This window comes from Trichoderma camerunense (genome assembly GCF_050948025.1).
Source record: "Trichoderma camerunense strain CBS 138272 chromosome Unknown V8C40scaffold_10, whole genome shotgun sequence".
NCBI lineage: Eukaryota > Fungi > Ascomycota > Sordariomycetes > Hypocreales > Hypocreaceae > Trichoderma > Trichoderma camerunense.
This window is the reverse complement of record NW_028145360.1, coordinates 681,882-704,808: the sequence shown is the minus strand read 5'-3', so window position 1 is coordinate 704,808 and position 22,927 is coordinate 681,882. Positions and strand designations below refer to the sequence as shown.

Sequence of the window (22,927 nt, the reverse complement as noted above, 5' to 3'; positions counted from 1 at the left end):
CACTGACATCCATTGATCCGCGCAGTACGGAGTAGGTTGCCTGTAGTGCTGAGATGAAATTAGTCGTCCGGGACTTATCTTTTGTCGCGTGAGGCTGGTATTGGATTGTATGTGCGATGGCGCATTGTATTTGAATGATGCGCATGGTTATTTTCACCTATTTCTTCAGCTGGCGAAGTACAACTATGTATCTACCTAAGTAGTAGTATGAAGCTTTCGTTTTTACGCCTAGATATAACGACATGTTGTAGTACAATACCCGTATGTTCAATATCAAGTCTACCTAGAGGCGTTATTACTCTACTTGACTAAGAATTACTAACTGAGGCAGTGGTTGCGTATCTGAGTTGATCCATACAATTATATGGTGCCGTGTTCCACTGCATTTATACCCGACCAATTGGAGATTAACAAAGGCAGCAAAAGGGCAAACTTCGTTATTCGGTGAGATTCAAGTGGGGAGGAGGCTACTATTGATATAAGTGCGGGCAATACTCCGTACTCCGTAGAGTCCTAACAGTTGAACCCCCCGCATCCTCATACAGACCATTACTTCCGCATCTACAATTTCTTGAGAGGAAAAGATCTTTTGTAGTGTATGTGGCAAAATGGCAGTAAGTGGCTTAATAACTCTGGCAGTTTCTGTGGAAAACTCACTCGACATAGAAACCGTATCCTCAAGTTGTCCTCCTGGGAGACTCCCTGATTGAATTCACAGCTCTCACTCTGAGCGGCTTCTCATTCCAGTCGGCTCTTCAAACACGTAAGGGTTCCAAGTGCAGGCCTCGCAGACATAGAGTGGGATAGCTAACGAAGAATCTACAGGGTTGATACGACGCTTCGACGTGGTTAACCGCGGCTTCTCAGGATGGAACACGGCAAATGTGGTCAAGTATTTGCCCGAGATTTTCTCAGAGCCATCTGCTTCGTCACCAAAGATTGCGTATTTGGTGAGTGCAAATGCAGAGAGATAAAGTCTGACTCATCAAGAGTATACAACGCTGATAAGACGGGGAAACCACCAGCTTATTCTCTTGGGCGCAAATGACGCAGTTCTTCCTCTGGAGACTACCTCGCAACATGTTCCCATTGAAACATACAAAGAGAACCTGAACAAGATCATCAACGATCCTCGGGTACGGGCGCACAACCCCAAAATCCTGCTGGTGACTCCTCCTCCAGCGGATGAAATCAGGCTCAAGGAATTAGACATGGCACAGGGCCACGCCCAAGCGATCCGAAGCTCGGCGGTATCTGCGTCCTACGCAGAGAAAGCCCGCGAGGTAGCCCGCGAGAACCCCGGCGTGGTCTTGATCGATCTCTGGCAGGCCATTATGGGCGAGGCGATTTCCATGGCTCCCGGAGATTATCAGCCTGGAGGTCCGTGGCTGGGGTCGCCAGAAAATGGGAAGCAGGGGGGCCTGACCACGCTTCTTCCGGACGGACTTCACATGGGCGGAGAAGGGTACAAGGTGTTTTTCGACGAGATCAAGGCGCATATTGGACAGGACATTGTTCCCGATGAGAGGGGAGACTATGTGCTGCCCGACTGGAGAGTGGTGAGCCCTCCCAAGGTGGCTCTGGCTCCTCCTGTGCGCATCTCCCTTGGATAGATGAGCTGCCCCTTACCTCCATGCTTAGGCATGCTATAGATCGTTGTAGTAGATGTCCAATAGATAAGGTAGAGAGAGTGGTAGAAGGTGTATGTATAGATAGATGCTAAATGAGTGATGCGCAGTACGGTAAAGCTGTCTGACGTAATAAATCAAATTTATACATGAAGTGAAATGCGGATTTATATCGAGAAATCTGATGTGCAGTAATCAGCTGAGAAGGTACGTCATCTGAAGAAGGAATCATGCTGAAATGCATGGATGGCATGGAACATGAGAAACAAGCTCAACTCGCATTTGTCAGTCAGAACCTGGACTTACAGGGCTGTCTGCGGGGAAGCGCCAGCTTACAGCCGGCCGTCTACCCGCTACGGCGCTGTAAGCAATGGCTGGACTTGGGCTGCCCTGCGCTGTAAGGGCCGCTGTTAGCCAATCGATAGCCCCCTGGTCATGAGTGGTGTTTTTCTCGGGCTGGAATCCTGGATGTGGAGAGACGCAACAACCTCGCATCATCCATCGCCCAGCCCAGGCATTTCATCCCATCCGCCTTGAACCTGAAACCGCGTGCTGTGCTTGCCCTCAGCCGTTTATTTACCTCCCGTCTGCACATGCACATGCACATGCCACAGCCCGCCAATCGATAAGCCTTCTCCTTCTGCGGTTGTCCCTCTTCGGTCCCTCTTCTCTCCCGTCTCTGCTCCGACTCGTCGCCTCTCCCTCTCCAACGGCCTCCGCTCCAACAGCCTCCGCTCCAACAGCCAGCCAGCTTCTTCAACGCTGCCCCCTCTCGCCCACTCGCTCGTGCAGTTCAAACATCCCTACCGCCTACTGACTCAGCATATCTGTTGCCCGTTGCTCGTTGGACGCTGCGCCCTCGTCGCGACTCTCCCTGCGATATACAGCACCTGCGCCTGACAAGAGCAAACTGTCGAGCTGCTCTACTCCATACGCATCCAACATACACATACCGACATATATTCTGCCTCTGTATTCGGCTACTGCTCTGTCCTAGCCGTGTTATCGTATACACAGAAATTGTCCTGCACGTCTTATTAGCATTATACTCCCGCATACGAGGCCTCTTGGGTGTGGCTAGAGCCACAATATTGGTGCCGCCTTGTGTCCGTGACGACACAGTATCTACCACGCGATTTCGCCGTCACTTGAACCATTTCTCGATTCTCTCGATACATCCAATATCCAAAGTGCTCAAGCCTTGATTTCTACCCAGGCCATAGCGCACATTCTGCGTTATCGGCAGTGTGGCCCTGGGGTGTGGGCAAGGAGATGTGGTCGACGAAGTTGTTAGTGAACTGTTGATAATACTCGAGGGAATAAAGTCCAAGAAGAGCCACGCACCAACACCACCTCTCAACGACCGCCGAGTCGACTGTAAAGCCCAGGCTTACTACACTTGGTACCTTCTCGTTCTTTACCCCTGTGGCTTCAACATTGTGCAACCTTGCCTGAACCCTGCTTTTTCGTCCTTTTGTTTCCTTGTGTCGATACCTAAGCCTAATATTTTTTCTCTCTCCTAAACCCACTGTTCAAGTATACACTCTCCCTTCCTATCAGCTCGAACTTGTCTTTTTGCACCCTCACATGTCCCCTTAATCCCTTTGTTGAGAAGTCTTTCGGACATGGATCCCCGCTTTTCTGTTTCCCGGGACGAGCTGTACAACCTGCAGATGGAGTTGAAGCAGGTCCAATATGCCCAAGCAAACCACGCAGAACGAATCGTGAGACTAGAGAAGCGCCAGGCAGACGACTCTGCACTGAAATCTGTATGGAACTCACCGTTTCCAGGAGTTCTGGCCGGGACGCCACAGCATGGTGAGCCATGGCCCCCTGTACCGTTTATGCTAATGCATGTTTTCTTTATATCTTTACTAACAATAACATCTTCTGTAGGCCCCGTCCAAATTTCCACGAATGATGTGTTCGACGACTTGGATGAGCAGGGAGAGCAGCTGCTGGGCTCTCTACACTTGGGACCTGCAGAGGAGGAACCAGTTCGGCGCGGTGGTGCGGCTTCGCGAGCAAACAGCGTCCGGTTTGACGAGAGCGCGTTGCACGGCTCAAGCTGGGGTGCCCAAAACAACCGTCACTCTGGAGACTTTGGCGCAGTTCGTCCCGGATATATGATGGAACGGTCCCTGTCACACAAGTCAGACGGTAGGCATAGTTCGGCCGGCCACTCGGTTCACTCGCACCATTCAGTAGCGTCAGGCCGAGCCAGTAGCATTGGCCTCGACACAAATTTTGCCACGGGCGATGAAGACGACGACGACTCATCCTTTGACATGCCGGGGCTTCCAGCCTCCGTTTACGTCCTAGGAACGGTCCCTTCCATTGTTCGCTGTTGGCTGACCACGGATTACGCTCACGGAACGCTGTTCTATGCAGACATTTGCACTGGGTCACAAAAGTCCACAATCGATTACTCGCTCGTAAAAGAGCTAGACTTTCTCAGCGAGTTCCACCGAGATGTCAATGGAGTTTACAGAGCGAGGTTGGATGTTTATCTTGCAGAGGCCGTCATTACACGCCATAGCAGTCGGTCAGACTCCGCTGCAGGCTCGGTTCCCTCCATGTCGGTTTGCTTCGAAATGTGCGGCAGTGAACAGACTAAGCCTCAGGTGTCGAAAGCAGTCCGCATCTTCATCGGAAGCGATGCTCTGAGGGCACATGCGGCCGATATCCTATTTTCTCAGAATACCATGGTGCTCTATAGCAACGAGCGAGACCGGTTGCGAGTCCCCTTTATTCGCCCAGAGGACGAAGAGGTATTCCGCCACATAACTACCAGCAGCGCCGCTCCAGAACGGCCGAAGCTGAATGCCAACGCCGCGCCATTCGTGTTTGGAGATGGTAGCCGAGCTGAGGGTGATGACAAGGCCGCCTCTGCACCACTAACCGCAACATCTACAGCGACTGCAACGACACCTACATCAGCAACGGCAACAACTAAAGAGTCGGGAAGTAGCGAAACAAGAAGCCAGGCCTCTCCCGCTACATCACATTCCGAGCCTTCGGGCCGTGTTCGGGCGAATAGTGTTCCCGATTACGAGGAGGAAAACGAAAAGTCTGGAGGAGACGCCAACGGCTCCGAGCGCCGGCGAAGAGACGGATCAAGCGCGTCTGAAACTTCGCGACGAGGAACATCGTCCGGCATCTGGGGCTCTTGGCGCAACCCCAACGGCAGCGGAGCAGATCAACGTGAGACTGGACCGCCTCTGAGCGGATATCAGCCTGCACCTCGGGGGCGCAACATGAAGGTGCTCAAAGCCCAGAAATCGGGGTCATCATCGGCACGCACCGGGGCGTCGTATGAACCCCCGCTCCCATCCAAATCTGAGCTTGGCCGGCGGAAGAGCCAGGTGAGCATGAACGGTGAAAGTTCGACGGCTGCGAATGGCGGCATCAGGTGGGATCTCAAGGGGCCAGCGACGCCGGGTGAGGCAAAAGGTGAAGCAGCAAAGTCCGGTTCCAGCTCTGGTGGCCGGGCGGCCTCGACTTCAGTGTCGTTGCCCAGATCGGCGAACAACCCGATAGGAGCAGCGTCAGCCTTTCCTTGGATGACACCACCGGCGAAGCCTACCAAGATGTCGCCGTCGGCAGAATAAAAACGCCCAGCAAGGATGGTTGCCCCAGTCAGTGACAGTAGGACTGTTGTGGATTTGAACATTTACACTTCCTACGATGAACTGACACTCTATGCAGTGGTTGGTTTGATTTTGACTTGGGCCTCGCAGCCGTGTCTATTGCTGTAGCTAGGAATTGAAACAATTCAGCGCCCCTAATTCCTCCCAGATTTTCCAAACCTCGCTGTATCTAGGTACATACGTAAGACTGGTGATGATGACTTGCCCTGTGAATTAACTTAACTGCCTCCTCTTTAACCCAAAATGAAGATGCGGCACGTAGCCAGAATGTTTTGAACAAAAGTGTTTGAGCAGAACCGAATATAGGAACGAGAAAAAAAGACGGTATATTTTGCCGGTTTTAGATCTTGGGAGCAGGTGGCAGCACGTTCAAGACCTTGCTGTTCTCGCTGCTCTTATTCTTGACCACGGTGATTAAGGACTTGAACAAGGGGTGTGAGGCATCGCCCAGACACTCGTACATCCAGCTCTCGCTCGTAGTAACCGTAATACCGGGCTCGCTCCTCAACCTATCCAGGGCAATGCCGACTTCTCCGCGGTTGCAGGAGCTGACGCCGTCGGCGATGACGTAGGGGAAGTGGCCGGCGTCGCGCAGGTCGAGGGCGGTCTGGGTGATGCAGATGTGGGACTCGATGCCGACGAGGGCGATGCGGGACTGCGGTTCGAGTTGGGCGGCGACGGAGGGGACGAGCATGGAGAATTTGGTCTTGTCGTGGGGAGGGGAGGGGAGGAGGTCGGCGATGGCGGGGACGGTTGCGCCGAGCTTGGCGGAGGTTTGGGTTGTTGTGTGGACGGGGATGGAGAGGGATTGGGCGTAGGTGAGGAGTTTGACGGTGGTGGTGACGCTGTTTGGTGGTGTTGTTAGCTGGATGGATGGATGGTGATGATACCGGGTTGGAGGTTTGGTGATGCTAGGTGGCAAAGGAAAGAGATAGGCTTACATGCTGTCGAATTCGTAAATGACGTTGCGGAACTTGTCTTGCATGTCACAGACGCTGTGTGTTTGGAGGTGATTGTCAGCCGAGGCTCTCGCCATGATGTGTTCGAGATGGAATTGGGGTCGAGAGCGATTGTCTAGGTGCGCCCAACTTACAAGATGGCAGGGTTCTCTATTTGAAGAAAACAAGGTCAGCTCTCTTCAATGACTCCATTGAGATAAATTCTGTACATGTACAACTTACTGAACCGCAATTCCGTGGGGGTGGCCATTTTGAGGGGAGATGAGAGAGAATGCGAAAGAGAGAGGGGACGCAGGCGTGCGAGATTGGAGGACGGGAGTATCACAGGGCGGTGTGTTAGGAGGTGAAAGGGCCGTCGAATGAGCATTAAGAAGAAGAAAAATTTAAGGAAAAGAAAGATGTAAAGAAGAGGAGGAAGAGAAGAGAGAAAAGAGGAAGAAGGAAGATGAAGTTGCTGGCAGATGGTGCTATTAATTAGTTCTGGGGCTTGAAGATCTGCCGGCGGGGAAAGGGAAGGAATCCGGGGGGGGGGGGGGGTGTTTGTTTAGTCAGTTGTCAGTTTTGATAGAGATGGATAGATAGCAGATAGATAGCTAATGAATGTGTTTTAGAGTAATCATTTTTCGGAAATGGAATTCATCTCATCTCTTCTTTTTACGGCCAGAGTCTCAGTGTATTTCCACCTTCCTGGTGCGGCTTGAAGCTGTCAAAATGATTTGATTTTCCATCTGAGACCGAGATCGCCCACGGACGGACCTTTTTCGGCGTTTGAACCCCCGGGGCGTGGGGGTAGTGAAGAGCGTTGCGCTTTTACTGTATATCTGCTGATTTAGATGTTGGCATTAATAATAGAGTACATGCTCGATATTATTTCCGCTAGTAAATCCTACCTATGTATATGTATGAAGAAGAAACAATTTGCATTATTGTATATATATAGAATGGAAATACCAAAAGAATCAATTCTTCCAATGTCTCGACCCCGTCAACAAGAGGGGCAGCCCCGAAATCATATGAGACACACATATACGAGTATCCCCATAGTCTCCCCTCGTGACAAACATCTATCACGGCAGATCCATGAGCCGAGGCGCCTTGTCACTATTCCGCCAAGTCACAAAGTATTTCAAATCATCGCAGCCTAGCTATGGGTTCCTTGCAGATTTGATAGACACGCTAAGGCGAGATGACGAGAGGAGGGGGGGTAGAAGGAATAAAAAGTCTCAGTTGAAAGGGCCCATGTTCTCCCATTTCCAGTTTTCAAATGAGACAATGAACTAGCTAGCTGAGCAGGGATGAAGTAAAAGAATGAAAGAAGAAGCAGAAACTCAAATACTGAAAGACACGGTTATAATTGCGTTATCAGTGCGTTTGTAGACGTGGTTATTCTCGCCCCATGTTTGTGTAATTTTGCGGCATGGCTTGCATGATGCATATGAATATATTGACATGTGCAGGGATGGATGGAGTCGGAATGGCGCCATGTAGGATTTCAGACGGCAGATGTCAAAGAGAAGACGATTCATGCTGATTAACATGTGATTATTTGAAAATGAATAACATATCTAAATACCACGATTCTATGCATTATGATAAAAGAAAAAGGAAATCCGTCTAAGCTCTCAAACACACGCATAATATCACAAATCCAATCCAATCCAATCCCCAAGAAACGCCGTGTTCCCATGCTTTTTTAAACCTTATCCGCTGTTACACAACTTCATGATGCCACTTCTGCAAACCACGTCCGCAGCAATCCCGCCAGGGCGCTCGGCAGCTCCTCCAGATTATGCACAATCAGGTAGTACTGGAAGGGGAACGTGTCCAGGTACCGCTCAATCACGACCCGGCTCTCGCCCCCCTCGCTGATAAACTTGGCCTCCTTGAGCTCCAGCACGCTGTCGCCCTTCTTCTTGCCCGTGTCGTCCATGATGATGAAGACAATCATGATCCGCTCCTCCATGGCCTCTCGCAGCAGTCGCCGGATGGAATCGTGAGCCGACGATGGCGTCAATCCGTCCGAAAGGATCAGCGCAAGCTGCCACAGATCCGATCCTCCGCTTGACCGCTGTCGTGCCGTGCGGAACGTGTCAATGGTCTGCCGGATCAGCAGCGCAATATCCGTCCTGTCTTGGCCAAACGAGAACCGCTGCAGGACCTTGGCACCCGCATCCGAGGCAAAGGGATCCGTCAGCTGATGCGCCGTGAAGACGTCGGCGCCGAAGCCCAGCACGCCCACTTGGCCGGCCTCGAGCATCGTCAGGGATCGCGACACCATGACCAACGACTCCATTGCCAGCGCGCCAGACGACGACTCGCCCATGCTCTTGCTGTCGTCCACGCACAGCATGATCTGGTACGTCCGCTTCGTTGGGATGCTGCGCCGCATCCAGATCTTGTCTCGCTTGTAGCTCGAGGCGATGTAAGGGATGATGCGCTTGATGTTGAGGCGCTTTCCGGTGCGGAACGATCCCGACAGCTTGGTAGACTGCGAGGGCGTGAGAATCAGCCGCAGCTGAGATGTGAGCGACAGCGACAGGCTGTGGGACTTGGTCTGAAGTTCGGTCCACTGCTCAAGACACTGGGAAAAGTCGCGCAAGGGCCGTTGGTCCTCCCAAAGGTGAGTTGTCGAGAGTTGGGCGGATGCGTCTTGTACGTCTTCTTCTTCCTCTTCGACTCTGAGCTTTTGGTCCTCTTCTTCCTCTTCTTCAGGCGTAGGTTCCTTGTTGTAGGCACCCTGTCTTGTCTTCACGCCAGTGCGACTGTCATCCACATCATTCATGCCCGCTTCTTTGTCGTCCTCTGCTGGCTCACTGAGGTCCATCTTGTCAAGCTCTGCATCCTCTTTCTCATCTTCATCTCCATCCATGACGTGGCTGGTTGGGTCTTGCTTCTCCTCGTCAATTGCCATAGACTCATCCAGGGGCTGTGCCTCTTCGTTGTCTGCCGTGCCGAGAGCCTGAGTATCCTCAGCTGCTTCGTCATCCTTTAGGTGCTGGAATTCGCGTTGGCCTTGCTCTTCGGCTTCTGGCCCGTGCTGTTTCTCGTCTTCTTCCATACCGGCATCCTTGATGTCCTGTTGTTGGCGGTGCCATCTCTCCAGTGCGTCGCCCAGTTTCTTGAACGGGTCGCTACGAGCCTCTTCCGGAGCATCGCCGTCTTCAGGCTTATCTACCGTCTCCTTCGATCGTGATGTAGCTCCCTTGTTGCCAGCACTCGTATCCTGATCCGCCGCGCCGTCTCCCATGTCACCCTCATCTTGCTGAGCTGCCTTGGCTTGGAATTCGTCATCCATGTCCATGGAATCTGCGTTTTGGTCGATTCCAGAACTCTTGACATCGCTTGGTGCCGCATTCTCCTTGTCTGCCTTGGTCTCCTCTTGCTTATTAGGCGTCTGGTCTGGATTGGTCTCGTCTGGCTGCTCATCCTCCTTTTTCTCTTCGTCTTGCTCAGGCTCTGCTTCTTCTTGAATCTCGTCGACACCGACGTTCTCTTCAATCTCTTCCGCCTCGCTCACTTCATCCTCAACCGCAGTCTCCGGCTCTACTTGTTGCTCTGCGTCCTCTTCCATCTTCTCATCATCAACTGCCTCCGCATCTTTAGGCTGCTCTTCTTGTTCTTTGTCTTCTTCAATGTCCGACATGAGATCCAAGTCATCCTCATCTGAGCCCTCTGCGTCGTTCTCATCGAGATTCATATCCAAGTCTTCAGGAAGCTCCAGTGCGTCGTTCTCTTCCACTGTTTGATCTTGGCGGTTCAGCTCCTCCTTTGCCTGCACGTCTTCTTCCTCTGCCCCTATGTCCTCGGCTTCAGGCTCCTCGGGTTCTTCGCCATCGGGCTTTTGATCTTGGTCTTGATCTTGGTCCTGTTCAGCATCGTCTGGTTTCGCTTCTCCTTCAGTCGCCATTTGCTCATCCTCCTGCTTCTGGCCCTTTGCTTTATCACCCTCCTGGTCTTTCTCTGCCTTTTCATCATCGCCATCCCACATCTTTTCGTCAACGGCAGTGGGGTCAAGGTCATCTACGTCACCAGCCTCCTCATCCATAGCATCCTCTTCCTCTTCCTCATCTCCCTTCTGAGACTTGTCTTCGTCTTCTTTCTCATCGCCATCCACACTGTTCATGTCTCCTTCCAATTCCTCGTCTGCCATGTCAACTGCGTCCTTTTCATCTTCCATCTCGCCGTCCTTCTCCTTATTCGCCTCTTGTGCAAGCTCGGAAAGGTCCTCGTCGGCCTGAATATCTTTGCTGATATCTTCAGCGCCTTCACCATCGCCAAGACCAGTGCCAGATTCCAACTTGCCTTCGGCACCTGATTTCTCGTCCGATTTCTCTTGCGGCGTGCAGAATCCCTGTGAAGCGATTTGCGTGAAAGCTTTTGTCATGCCGTATCCCATCTTAACAGTAGCACGATGGATATCCACACCGGCCGTAATTGATTGTTCACATAATGCCGCGAATTGACTCAAGATGGGCGATGCGACGGTAATGGCACTCATTGCGGCCATGCTTGCCAGTGGTTGTCCCAGATCGATTTTCTGCAAGGCGCGAATGCATTGCTCAATCGTCTTCTCAACATTCTTCATGTGAAGCTGGTTGATCATGGAGAGGTAGGCATCGCTATGCTTCTTTAACCAGGCTGCCTCATCCTCTTTCCTCGGAATCTCCGCTCCGGCTTTCTTTGCATTCTCAACGGCTACCAAAACCGTGTCACACAGAGTGGAAACTGATTCTGCAAAGCCCAAAAGATCCATGGTATGGCCTCGAGCTTCCAAGGGCTCACTGGTCGTATGGCCCCAGACACGGAGTTGCTGAAGAATGAAGCCAACGCCAGGGTTGCTCTGAATAGCCTCGCAAATAGTTGACTGCAGCTCAGCTAAATCTCTTGTCACATCTTCGTGTAGCTTAGTATGGACATCGGACGTCAGCAGTGCAGGAAGCTTGGCTAATTCGCCCAGTCTCTTTGCGTGATTCTCAATGGTATCTAACCACGTCTGCAGCTTTTGAACCAATGCACTGTGGTCAAGCTTGCCCAATTTGCCGTGAACGCCTAGCAGGTGGATGGCGAATTTCAGTCCTTGCACGGTCCATGGGAGGAAACGTGACAAGTCAGTGATTCCTTGGCTTCGAGATAGACCACCCAAACTTTGGAATTTACCCAGGTCTTGGAACTGGAATATCGCCTTCTTAAGCGATCCGAAAGCGGACATGATACTAGCGAGGCTATTTCGTTGAGACAAGGTGAAGTGAATAAATCCTTCCACGAAGCCAATGCTTCGCGTGACCTCGGCGCCAGTCAAATCCTCGGAATGCTCTCGAGCTGCGTTTCGAGCCTTTGGAGCGAGATCTAGAGTCTTGTGGAAGTAGTACTCTGCTTCGCTCAAAATTCCAGAATCAGAAAATTCTAATGGCGCAGTAGAAGCAAGCACAACAGACAACGATTCTTGCTCGGCCAAATTATCCTGACCGAGATTGTATCTTAGGCCCATGCCACGGAGGTCTCGTAGTGTGTCGGCAAATAGCTTGCGCTTCCTAGTCTTCATGTGCTTGACCTGCTCTTTATTCTCGTCGGTCAGAGTTGAAGGGGTTTCTTTCTTCAGCTCTGCCATTGACTCTTCCAAGCTAGCAAGATATGCGTCCAGAGACTGGGGAACAGAGCTGGTGACTTCGGGGCTGGCAGCGATCTTCTGCATCACAGATACCGTCTTCACTACGTTGCCGAGACGTTTGCGCTTTTCCAACCAACCAGGGAGTGCTCCATTAAGCGACTCAACAGCGGCATCAGGCACGTCAATTTCTCCAACTTGGCTTGTCACAGCTGCCTGTTGAGATGTCGTCTCATCAGGAAGACCCTGCTCAATAACCATTTTCATTTCCGCGCCCAGAATGCCACGGAATTTTCGAACGATTCTGAACAGCTTCTGATGCGATCTCTTGGCGCTATCCCGGAGAGCATTAATGTTGGTATCTTTCCAGCTGGCCATAAGAAGCACATCTTTCATTTTCTTATCGAGTGAGGCCCGGCCTTTCTGGATAGCAGCCTCGGCAGCGTTCTCGTAACGGGCAAAGTAGAAAATGAAATTTGTGAGAGCATGGTAGATGACTGTCAGGCTGGGGTAATCTTGAATGAGGAGCTGAAGGTGGCTCTGTAGCTGTCGCAAAAGCGACAAACGGGTTGCAAATTGCCCAACGATGGAAGTCAAAAAGTACGTCTCCAAGCTCTGGATCAACGACACAGTATACTCTTGCAGTTCAGCGGGAGAATCCACCATAGAGAGGGGAACAGCAACGACGACTTGATAGGCGATAAACCACCATGAATAAGCGTCCTCTTGGCATTTCGTTCGTTCCGTCTCAAATAGATTGGCCCATGTTGACAGCTCCAATCGTCGCCAGCGAACAATAGTATCCGTGAGCGCGTTATAGAGCGACAGAACAGCATACACCTTGCTGGCCCACCCGCCGAATTGCCATTCATAAACGTGAGCATGTAGATGCTCTACCTTTGGTAAGATCTTGGCTAGGGGATCTTCATGGATGAGCTCAAGGACGTTGTTGCAGCTATGAATGACGTCCGCTAGCGGCTGCATGTGGCCAATTTCATCAACAAGCTGCAGTTCGCGGAACCTGGCCTTGATCTTGCCAATGAGAATCACAAGCTGTCGGGCTTCAGGCAAGTTGGGGCTAGTATAGAAGCTGTACGACTTGTCCTTCTCGGACGTTTGCAGCCCATTGAGCTTTTCGTCAAGGAGAAGCGTCGTGCTTGCGAGCATTCTGTTGTTCAGCTCTCGATCAAGATATGACTGATTTTTGGTTTCGTTTGCAACCCTATTGCCCACATCTCTACTCAAATTCTGAATCGAGACTTGAGCATCCTCTCTGTCCAAGAAGATCCTCCTGTGAGCTTCGGCAACCTTGAGAGACATGTTGCGAACAGTATCCTTCTTGTTTCCTGAACTAACAGTCTCCTTCTCAGCATCATACGTCGGGAACAGCTCGTTGAATTCTTGTTCATCGATTTCCTCCTCATCCTCCAAGGAGCCACGGAATTGGTAGATGCTGCCTTTCGTCTCTTCTGCCTTTCGATCTGCTTCGAGTTTCTTGCTCCACTCATCGTAGAACCCGTGGAAGCATTCTAAAATAGCCTCTCGCATGCCTGGTCGGAAACTTTCGCTTCCTTCGATATTCACTGCAACTCGGACAAGGCTGAGGAATTCAAAGTTCTTCTCAAAAGTGGACTGCATGGTGACATCCCAGGTTGACCCTCCGAAGAACGGCGTCATCTCTAGAAGCTGGGATGTAGGCGATGTCAACGATGAAGCTGCGGCTGCGTCATAGAGTGATAGGCCGATACGCAGACACTGCAAGAGGTTCGCAGCGGGCCTGGTCATATCCTGGTATGCTTCAAATCGAGCCGTAAGTCGATCTTGTAGCCTCTTGACATTTTCCTTCACCAGTGCCAACCCTTCCCTGTCAACTGAAGAGTTGATATTGTCAGATAACTCTAGCGCTGCTCGAAGAGCTGGGCTTGTGATCGCCTTCAGGACGTTGGAAAATTCCGCATGCAGTCGGCTTAGCTCTGACTGCTCTGGTCGGAACACCGGTTGGACCTCTTCAGGCAACGGGCCCATGCCGGAAAGCTCCTGGCTGAGCAATTCAATTCGCTCATTTGTCTTCTGTCCAGTAAATTTGCTTTCAAAGGCAATAAGAGAAGATATCTTGTCAGCAATACCATTCTGGAGCTCCTCAAAGAATTCTCTTTCCATCTTTGGGCGTAGCTGAGGATCAAAGACACGATCAGGCACATAGAGCTTCAGAACGCCAACGCTGTAGTGAGTCCATGCCAGTGCAGACAAATATGTGTGTCGATTGTCGCTTTTCTTCGCTAGCAGAGAAGCCATGGCCGGAATCAGATGCTGTTCAGCTACCTGCTGGAGATGGAGAGGCTCAATAGTTCTCAGGAAGGCATCAAAGAGGCCAACAGCCACATCGCCGTTGGTCTTGGCTTGTTCCTCTGCGTTGAGATAGGCGTGAATAGCAGCTTCCTTGAGGCTCGCTGAATGCGCACCAAATACTTCGAAAATCAGCTGCTGAAGAATATTGTTCAGCTTTGGTAACGGATCGGCAGCTACTTCAGCAGACAGCGAAGCGACATGTCGTCCCATAGCCGGCAACTCCACATCAAGCAATGCCAGAGATCCAAGGCTAACTCCACCCATAGACTGCAATTTTGACCACAAGATGGGTGTAAACGTTCCGTCCCATGGGAATTGATCCTGGTGTACCAAACAATCCATCGACTGTAAAAGTGCCGCTTCTCTAGTGGCACTCACAAGCGATAATCTTGTTTTGGTTGGAACATTTGACAGAATGGAGAGATCCCGGAATCCGCTCTCCAGAATAATATTGGGCGAAACAGATCGAAGAATGTCGAATTGCCTCAGGGACTCGAATTCATTCGCCAAAAATGGTAACAGCTCGGCTTCTTCGTCAGCAATACGGCTCTCCAGAGACTCTATTCCCGTGATGAGGTCTTTGACCAATCCATCCGTTGCAACAACGCCGTCTCTGATGATTTTGTAAGCTTGCTCGAGAGTCTGCTGAGCTTTCGACAAATCAACAACAGAGGCGCCAGCCTTCCATCGTAGGTTGTCGAATCTAGCGCCCAGTCGGTCAAGTTCAACGGACCGATCAAGAACTGACTTGTCAGGAATAGGGATTGGTCTCATCAGGTTCCAGAGCGATTCCATACTCAAACCGGTACTCAGTTTGAATCCGCCGTCAAAGTCGTCCTCCAATCTTCCTAGTATGTAGGTTGAAAGCTGACGATTATTATCGGATTTCGCAGCCAGGATCTGTTTCCCTAGGAGCGCTGTACCCTGTGCCAAATGGGCCTGGAATACGGCCTCGTCAAAATCACCCTTTGTTGCAAGGGCAATTGTGCGGTCCATGTAGTATCGAATAGCTCTAATGAACTGAGTACCCTCCCAAGTATCATGAGACAGCATTTCGAGCCCGAAAAACTCAGTCAGAGCAGTCAAAATTGAAGAGACAAACGTAGCCAACTTCACAGTAGAGTCCTTCGACACAGCTGCCACACGATCACTAATGAGAGATCTCTGTAGTCTGTTTAGAGAGATCAACTTTGCCGAGCGAGCTTGTGTCTGCCGCGAGTCAAGAATGCTTTGGATGTGATACAAGTGTCGGTATGTATCATAACGAGCTGCATTCCACCTAGCCAGATCAACCGAGGGGAGCATGTTGCTGACAGTCATATTGTTAAGAGGGTGTAATGGCTGTGTCGATGTCAGCGAATGACCAACTTCGGTTACAAAAAGAGATAGAAAGTCTTACCTGAGCATTTGCCAGTGCATCTGAGGCAGCACCAGCCAAGTTCGAATACAGTTCTTTGAGTGATAGCTGTAATCGCGATCCAAGTGGCGATTGTAGAAGCGTCAAAAATTCTTGTACGAGGGTTAGGTATGAGGCACGTTCTGTTGTCATCGAACTGACGAATCTTGGAAGAAGAGCAACGTCCTGGATAGAAAGATTCTCCAGAGAAACCAGACTGGCCTCCGGGTCAACACCCTCGGATAGTAGTAACTCCGAATATTCTGTAGATTTAAGATATCGTTGAAGAGAGCTCTCAACATGCGACATCCTAGAAAGGGACGCATCTAGAACAGGCGGCGGAGTGTAGATGTGAATCTCAATGGCACGGTTCCTCATGGCGCAGGAAAGCTCACCGTGGCGAGGATCCATGGTCAAGAAAATTCGGAACTCGGGATGAGGTTTGACAATTCTAGGTTCTCCTCCAGGGCCGCAGTGCTCATTGATGCTAAGGAAGCCATTGGGCTCAAGCAAAGAGTTCAATCGGTCCAAAACGGAAGCATTGCACATGTTGGCGTTGTCCAACACCAGCCACTGGCCAGTCTCCAGAGCCTTAACAATTACACCATCTAGCCATTCGAACCGAGGATTCGAGAGTACCAGAGGGCTGTGAAGAATCTCTAGAGCCCGAGAAAGCGAGAGGGACACTTCAGAACCGGCGGCAATCTGCTGGAGCAAAGCCTCTATCGTGGTTCGAATAGTGACGATGCTGTCGCTATCACTATTGTAGTTGTCGAGCTGGTGAAGCAGCTGTAGCACCTCACTTGGGGCCTGTGCAGGAACAACTGACATGACTGAATCCTGAAGGAAATCTCTCAGGTTCCGGAGAGTAGCATTGATCTCTCTCAGGGGATCCGCTTGTTCAAAGCCACCAACCAAATCCATGGTATCAATGTCCGCATTCATGGGGAACACGACAAGGGGCTTTCCAGCGAGTGCTGCTACATATTTCAATAGCACAGACTTGCCATATCCTGAAGGGCTGCTAAGAATACAAGGGATATTCTGCTTCACACAGAGCATAATGGATTCGAGCTCCGGGAGCCTTGGTACAATGTCAATACTAGGGAGCCTCTCTGGCTGGGAGTTCAAGTTCCTGTCTAGTAAAGCAAGACCAACTTGGCCGAATCGAGACCCGAGATCATGGTAGAAGTGGCGGGAGCGTGGTTGCCAGCTAATAACGTGCCGGAATATCTTGTCTACTTCAGCACGGTCGGCTTCAGTGCGGAAACGCTGCCTAATTACGATGTCAAGGAAGTCTTCAACATGGCGAGTCTTTAGGAGCGGGTCGGACGAGCTCAGTAGGTTGAGCCATCTAAGGACATCTCGGAGGTTGAACTCCCACGGACTACCTTGCGCACCAAAAGTCTTTTCGACCAGAAGATGGTGCTCAATCTGTGTTACAAATTGGATCAGCAAACTGATAACCTCAGCGGACAGCTGCGGGAAGCTGTGGCTGGCGATCAGTTTGAGATCGTCATCTTTGAAGACATCGGCATATACAACGACGAATCGGTTGACGAATGAAGCCGGAAGTCCCTTACGGCCACCACCCTGGTGGTGGGGATTTTGAGCTGCAAAGAGACGGAAGTTTGGATGGCGCTTGAACACTTGATCGAGTTCAGAGATGTATACTTCACCACGGTGATCCAAGCAGGCGTTCAAACCCTCCAAGACGGACTGAGAGGCAAGGTTCATCTCGTCGAGAAGAACCCATTCACCCTTTTGCATTGCTTGGAGGAATGGCGCATCTCTCCATGCAAAGTTACCTGCTTCTTCACCCTCAACTGGGACATCTGTTCCGAAGAGATCCATTAGATCAGTTTGATCTGACAGGTTGATTCTGGTCAATGGCCAGCCACAAGCTTGCGCCAAGGCAACCACAAGAGACGTTTTTCCAACACCAGGGCTACCTTCTAACAAGATAGGCTTTTGGGTTTGCATCGCTCGTATCACTCTCATGGCGTTTAGACGAGTAGTTGGCGCATGGAAGGCGAAACTTGAAGGATTAGAAGCGTCTGCTGTTCGAATTGCGCTGAATCCTCCAATGGTTAAATGAGATTCCGTGACGTCGAGTTCAGGTTGAGTCTGGTAAGTAGCAGAAACATCACGGCCAAGAAGTTGCCCCAGCTTGTTTAAACAGTCCACCCGTTGGCGGTGGATCGCGTTGATATCTGTTGCCAAAATAGCGGATGGGTTGGCGCCCAAGCTATCAATAAAGATGGCAGCAGCTCCATGAACTATTGATAGCACGACATCTTGATCCACCGATGCATTGATGAATTGTACCCAGGCGAGAACCTCTCTCACTGAGAATGGAGCAGTGGCCATTGGTCGAAACGTAGCGCCAAACCAAGCCGCAAACTGTACGACAGCTTCAGCGTAACTTTTGGCGGCCTCAGTCAGCTTTGTCCGAGTAATGTCGTAAATATCGTCGCTCTCTGAGAGTGGAGGAACCCAAATCTCGGTAAATCGGTTTCGCAGGGCGGGAGAAAGCTCTTTCTTGCCAAAGTCACCTCCGGGATTCATGGTGGCGAAGAACTGATAGCCGTCTGCGCCAACGACGAATGAATTATCCACCCCCTTTTCAGCTAACAGAAGCGTTCGCTGAGGCTCAAGAACGGAATTGAGTCGTTCCAGAACCGAATCATCGGCCAATGAGATTTCATCCAGGAGAAAGAAGTGACCGCCTCGCATAGCCTCAACGAGCGCACCATCGGACCACTCGAACAGGGCCATGCTTCTGGTCTCGTTTGACGCAATTCTCTCTTTTGTCTGCTCGGGGATGCCATCAAGGAATGTTTTATCGAGGGATTTGTATCTGTCCAGCCTATCTGTTGCCGTGCCAGATACATCGACATTGCAGTATCTCAAGACCTCAGTCACATCACTGTCCAGTGCCTCAATAATGGCGCCCCTGTTTCGGATAGGACGCTGAGAACCAATGATATCTCCAGTCTCTGTATTCTGGTGAGCATTCACAATATGCAATTGTCTGCCCAGAATCTCTGCAAGCAGCTGGACAACTGTTGTCTTGCCGCATCCAGTTTCACCAACCAAAAGAACCGGCTCGTTATTCTGTAACGCTCGAGACACCAGCACATATAATCTCCTGATTGCGTGAGTCCAAACAACGCCTTGCGCATTAGCCCGATGAGCAATGTCCTTTAGCTCTGGTGCCAGTTCTGCGGAGTAGAGGTCCTGGGGATTAAGGCTAACTTTGAACACTTTCTCAATAACCTCCTTGACGGCTGTTCGTTCCTCCTCATTGCGAACTCTTTCGGCCAAAAGCATGAATCCATGTGCGGCAATCTCTTCACGTGTGTCTGCGCTTCTGAGAGCCCATCGAAATAGATCTCGAAGAGTGGCGAAGCTGTCTTTCTGCTCAAAAAGTCTGCTGGTTTGACGGAGTCGTGATAATTCCTTGTAGACATTGACAATACGCCTACAATCGGGGGGTGAGGTATTGCGGCTTCGCTGCTGGAGAATGTATTCCAGTTCATCTTCGGGAATGTCGTCGAAATGAAGTTCGAGGAATCGATTTCGGAACGCCCTAGATAGCACTTTTCTGCCTCCATAAAGACCAGGGGGGTTCTGGGTAGCAAATAGAATGAAGTTCTCGTGGGGCTTAACAACCTCCTGCGTCTCAGGAATTAACAGCTCGCGGTTATCATCAAGTAGACGATTGAGCGCCTCAAGTACATCAGTCGGTGCCAAGTTCAACTCATCAAGAACGATCCAGTGGCCCTGTCTCATGGCCTGAACAAGAAGACCTTCCTGAAAGCGCAATTTCCCATCGGGCCCCGAAATGTAAGTGCCCAGATATTCTTGAAGATCGGTGTGCTCGTGGTTATTGATTCGGACGAATTTATTTCCGGTGAAATTTGCCAAATACTCAATCATACTGGTTTTACCGGCCGATGTAGGTCCTTGAATCAGGATAGGGAAGCGCCTAGTAGAAGTTGCTCGGACAAGATTGAGGAGATTTCTCTCCACGTAAGGAGTAATGATGTAATCGTCTCTCTCGATGGGTGTCTGCTCGCCTTGGAAGAGCCAGTAATGTCGATCCCGGCTCTGGTTTTGAAACTTGACATACTGTCTACCGTCGCCCGGTTGCTTTGGAGGCTGGGATAGTAATGACTGCGGATTTCCATGTTTGTCCAGAAGGTGGTGGTAAATTAGCGGCAGAAGCATCTTCTCAGAGTTTCGGTCTAGTAGTGTCAAGAATCCCATGGAGAATCCCTCATACATTGCTCGTCTTAGGCCATAAAAGGGGGCTATCATGTTGACATAGCTCAGCACTCGAGTTAGCGTACGGAGACTGAAGTGAGGAACTTCATTCGCTCCGTCTACCAAACGCTTCTCCTCTGCCATTCGCTTCGTGTTGAGATACAGGCGTGCGATATCATCTCCCACTTGGTCATTCTTGTTACTGCCATTGCCCAAGTATGTCTTGATAATGGTAAGGAGATCCTTCAAGTCCTTATCGGGGCTTTTCACATAAAGCTCAGTGAACCTAGATCGAATACCAATAGGCAAATCTCTTTTTCCAATATCGGTCGCTGGATTCATTGCACCAAATATGCGAAAGTTTGGATGCGCCACAATTTTTTCAATCTCTCCCGTTTCAGAGAGAAGGATGGATGGCCTCTCGTTGGGTCCGGTCAAGAGATCTGTAATGCTCTCAAGGGTGTCTGGTGAGGCTAGGTTGATTTCATCCAAAAGAACCCAGTCGCCATTTCTGACGGCCTTTACCAAATTTCCTTCCACGAATGAGAATGCAAAGGCGTTTCCACCCGAAATTTGTATATCAAATTGCTCGAGAGTGCGGGCAAACTGATCCCATCTAGGCTTGAGTTCCAGCAGCGTTTGCAGCTTGGACTGGGTCTTCCGTCTCTTTGTGGGTTGGGAATCATCTCCGTTTCTTGCCTCAGCCTTCTCTGAGTGAGCCCGCTCCAACTCAGACACAATTTTGAGAAACATTTTGGGAGCCTCCCTCCACAGTTTGGATAGTCTTGACCACTGCCCTTTGGCAAAGCATTTTCCGACCTGCTCGAGATACTTTTGGTTTTTGGATGCAGATATCCCTGTTGCTGAAAAGAGATCTTCGAATTCCTCCTTCAGAGGCACCGCAAGACTTCGGACATTGACGGGCTTGAAGCCACCCAAAAGGTCGCCCACCTCACTTTGCTGTGAAAGATTGACCGCGATAAGCTTATGACCGAGCGACTCAGCCAACTGCTGAACGACTGTCGTTTTTCCTATACCTGTCTCTCCGACAAGAAGTACTGGTTCGTTGAGCTTGACGGCTACAGCGATCTGTTCCAAGAGCTTCTTGGCATGCGAAGTGCTTGCAAAGGGTCGTTTTGATTTTTGCAGCCTGGTCACAGTCTTCTTTTTCCTCAGCTGAACTCGCCCAATGCTGAATTGAACATCATTCTCCTCCAAAGGGGGTATATTGGCAGTCAAATAATGGTCTGCCCGTTCTTTGGACAAATGCATCTCTTCCGCAATGGCATAAATAAGTTGTTTGCCAAGCTCATCGTCTGGACAGCTTCCCACAAAGCAGTCGACCGCTTCCATGAACATCCAGTCTCGCGTGGTCTCGGTTATTGGTTCGTCTCCAGTCGTTGAGCCTGCAGCCAGCAGGCATTCCTGTAGTCGCCGGCACCATTTTAGCAAATCTCTGAGGTTCATTTGTCGATCCATAAGTGCTCGTCCGCGGGATAATGACCGAGATCCGCCGCTGACTTGGGCCAGACGACCATAGACAGCGATTATTCCGGGAAGAAACTTGTGCAGAATAGGATGCGTCTGCAGAACCACCTCCTCTAGCTCTGGCTGAATCATGGGCTCTGTATACAGGGACTGCCAGAATCGCATGCCGACGATGCTAGGCAGATTTTCGCGTCCGTTCATACCCATTGATGTCCTCACAGTCGCAAAAAGACGGAAGCTATTCGCAGCTTTTATCCTCTCTCCTCGGCTCGGAATCAACAGTTCGTTCCGCTCAATTAGAGGAAGGAAAGTGCTTAGAACTTCGGTAGGGGCTCGGTCGAGATCCTCCACTAATACCCATCTGCCCTCCTTGATGGCTGTGGTTAGTACACCTGGGCGCCACGAAAAGCTGCCCGGTTTTGAGTCCGTCGAGTACAGGCCTATGAGCATCTTGGCGTCTGTCTGTTCGTTCAAGTGCAGCGTAACCATACCGGAGTACATTCCGAGTTGCTTGGCCATTTCGTGGACAAGGGCCGTCTTTCCAACACCTGGCAGGCCATGAAGAAGGATGGGTTCGGGATTGCGGATCATGGCAGCGAGCCGTTCGAGATTATTAGTAGTTGTTGCAGTCATGACAAGATCCGATGGGCCTCCAGTCGGTACGGATGGTCGCGGGAGAACAATTTTGCCATAGGACACTGCATGCTGGGTGAGAAATTGGAGTAAAGGCTGGCAATCATCTTCGGAGTCTTGAGCATATCGCTTCACCTGCTGCCGCAATGCGATGATCCTCTTGGCGCGGGCTTGTTCATGCAGAGACAGAAATCCATAATCCACCGATGCACCGTCGAAATCAGCCGTAATGGCATTCGCATTGCCGACGTGTGTTTCGATAAGCGACTCAAGCTTGAAATCGGAGGCGTGGAACAGCTGGCAGAAGATGCGAATCGCAAGATATCTCACTGCCCGGCTCTCATGCGCAAACAAGCTCTGCAGGTACTCGGGTGGAATTAATGAGCTGAAAGTCCTCAGATCGAAGCTGAAAAGTCTCCAGTATGTTAATAAAGCCTGCAGCAATGTGTCTGCATCCAAACCCAAGGTCACTCCATCAAGGGTCGGCAGCACCAAGTGAAGCGAAGGTCCCTGCGCCGCTTCCTCTCCAGCTCTGGCGGAACATTGAAGAAAAGTCGAGAGATACGGCGCAAATGGCAAAATCCTGGCAATAGCTGATGCAATTAATAACCGTCGTGGTCCATTGCCGGCGTTGAGAATCCATCGTGCGCAAATGTCTGAAAACACATCTTCGAAATGCACAAAGATCCTCTCTGTAAGTGATGGTATGAGCGCAGCTTCTGATACAGCATCGAAGAGCTTCGTCGACGACTGATGCTTGATAATTTCAAGTAATTCAGCGGGCAGATGGTCCAATGCAGCCGCATCCTTTAGGAGCGACCTCCTCTGCCGAGAAACATCAATCATGGCCATGATTGTGCTCTGTGTCGAACGAATTTTCACCTCTCCTCTATGCCGTTGTCGCGTTTCTGAACTTTTTTTTTTTCTTATCGATGGATATGAGAGCGCCC

At 50.6% G+C, this 22,927-nt stretch overlaps 4 protein-coding genes across 4 annotated transcripts; 2 read left to right on the top strand and 2 right to left on the bottom strand.

The window, feature by feature from the left end:
- The first annotated feature begins 20 nt into the window (after window positions 1-20).
- On the top strand, window positions 21-1,775 carry V8C40DRAFT_246806 (SGNH hydrolase-type esterase domain-containing protein). The gene is made up of 5 exons (XM_083216182.1): window positions 21-261; window positions 332-614; window positions 667-763; window positions 826-950; window positions 1,026-1,775. The coding sequence occupies exons 2-5, from the start codon at window positions 609-611 to the stop codon at window positions 1,611-1,613; spliced, it is 816 nt and encodes a 271-aa protein (XP_083072593.1). The 5' UTR covers window positions 21-261; window positions 332-608; the 3' UTR covers window positions 1,614-1,775.
- A 1,074-nt stretch (window positions 1,776-2,849) lies between these two features.
- V8C40DRAFT_27206 (uncharacterized protein) lies at window positions 2,850-5,429 on the top strand. The gene is made up of 2 exons (XM_083220314.1): window positions 2,850-3,446; window positions 3,525-5,429. The coding sequence occupies exons 1-2, from the start codon at window positions 3,254-3,256 to the stop codon at window positions 5,237-5,239; spliced, it is 1,908 nt and encodes a 635-aa protein (XP_083072592.1). The 5' UTR covers window positions 2,850-3,253; the 3' UTR covers window positions 5,240-5,429.
- Window positions 5,330-6,809, bottom strand: V8C40DRAFT_246803 (Isochorismatase-like protein). The gene is made up of 4 exons (XM_083216181.1): window positions 6,460-6,809; window positions 6,372-6,387; window positions 6,220-6,273; window positions 5,330-6,123 (listed from the first exon to the last, which is right to left on the bottom strand). Exons 1-4 carry the CDS (start codon window positions 6,602-6,604, stop codon window positions 5,619-5,621), a joined length of 720 nt encoding a protein of 239 aa, XP_083072591.1. The 5' UTR covers window positions 6,605-6,809; the 3' UTR covers window positions 5,330-5,618.
- Window positions 6,810-7,810: 1,001 nt separating this feature from the next.
- Window positions 7,811-22,901, bottom strand: V8C40DRAFT_279778 (AAA family ATPase midasin). Its single transcript, XM_083221285.1, has 2 exons — window positions 15,591-22,901; window positions 7,811-15,532 (listed from the first exon to the last, which is right to left on the bottom strand). Exons 1-2 carry the CDS (start codon window positions 22,827-22,829, stop codon window positions 7,958-7,960), a joined length of 14,814 nt encoding a protein of 4,937 aa, XP_083072590.1. The 5' UTR covers window positions 22,830-22,901; the 3' UTR covers window positions 7,811-7,957.
- Between the last annotated feature and the right edge of the window lie 26 nt (window positions 22,902-22,927).

Coding starts and splice junctions, on each gene's coding strand:
- V8C40DRAFT_279778 (XM_083221285.1), bottom strand. CDS start 22,829: ATGGCCATGATTGATGTTTCTCGGCAGAGGAGGTCGCTCCTAAAGGAT. Junction 15,533..15,590: donor ATGCACTGGCAAATGCTCAG/GTAAGACTTTCT, acceptor ACATCGACACAG/CCATTACACCCTCTTAACAA.
- V8C40DRAFT_246806 (XM_083216182.1), top strand. Junction 764..825: donor CCAGTCGGCTCTTCAAACAC/GTAAGGGTTCCA, acceptor AAGAATCTACAG/GGTTGATACGACGCTTCGAC. Junction 951..1,025: donor CACCAAAGATTGCGTATTTG/GTGAGTGCAAAT, acceptor GGAAACCACCAG/CTTATTCTCTTGGGCGCAAA.
- V8C40DRAFT_27206 (XM_083220314.1), top strand. CDS start 3,254: ATGGATCCCCGCTTTTCTGTTTCCCGGGACGAGCTGTACAACCTGCAG. Junction 3,447..3,524: donor GGCCGGGACGCCACAGCATG/GTGAGCCATGGC, acceptor CATCTTCTGTAG/GCCCCGTCCAAATTTCCACG.
- V8C40DRAFT_246803 (XM_083216181.1), bottom strand. CDS start 6,604: ATGCTCATTCGACGGCCCTTTCACCTCCTAACACACCGCCCTGTGATA. Junction 6,124..6,219: donor ATTTACGAATTCGACAGCAT/GTAAGCCTATCT, acceptor ACCACCAAACAG/CGTCACCACCACCGTCAAAC.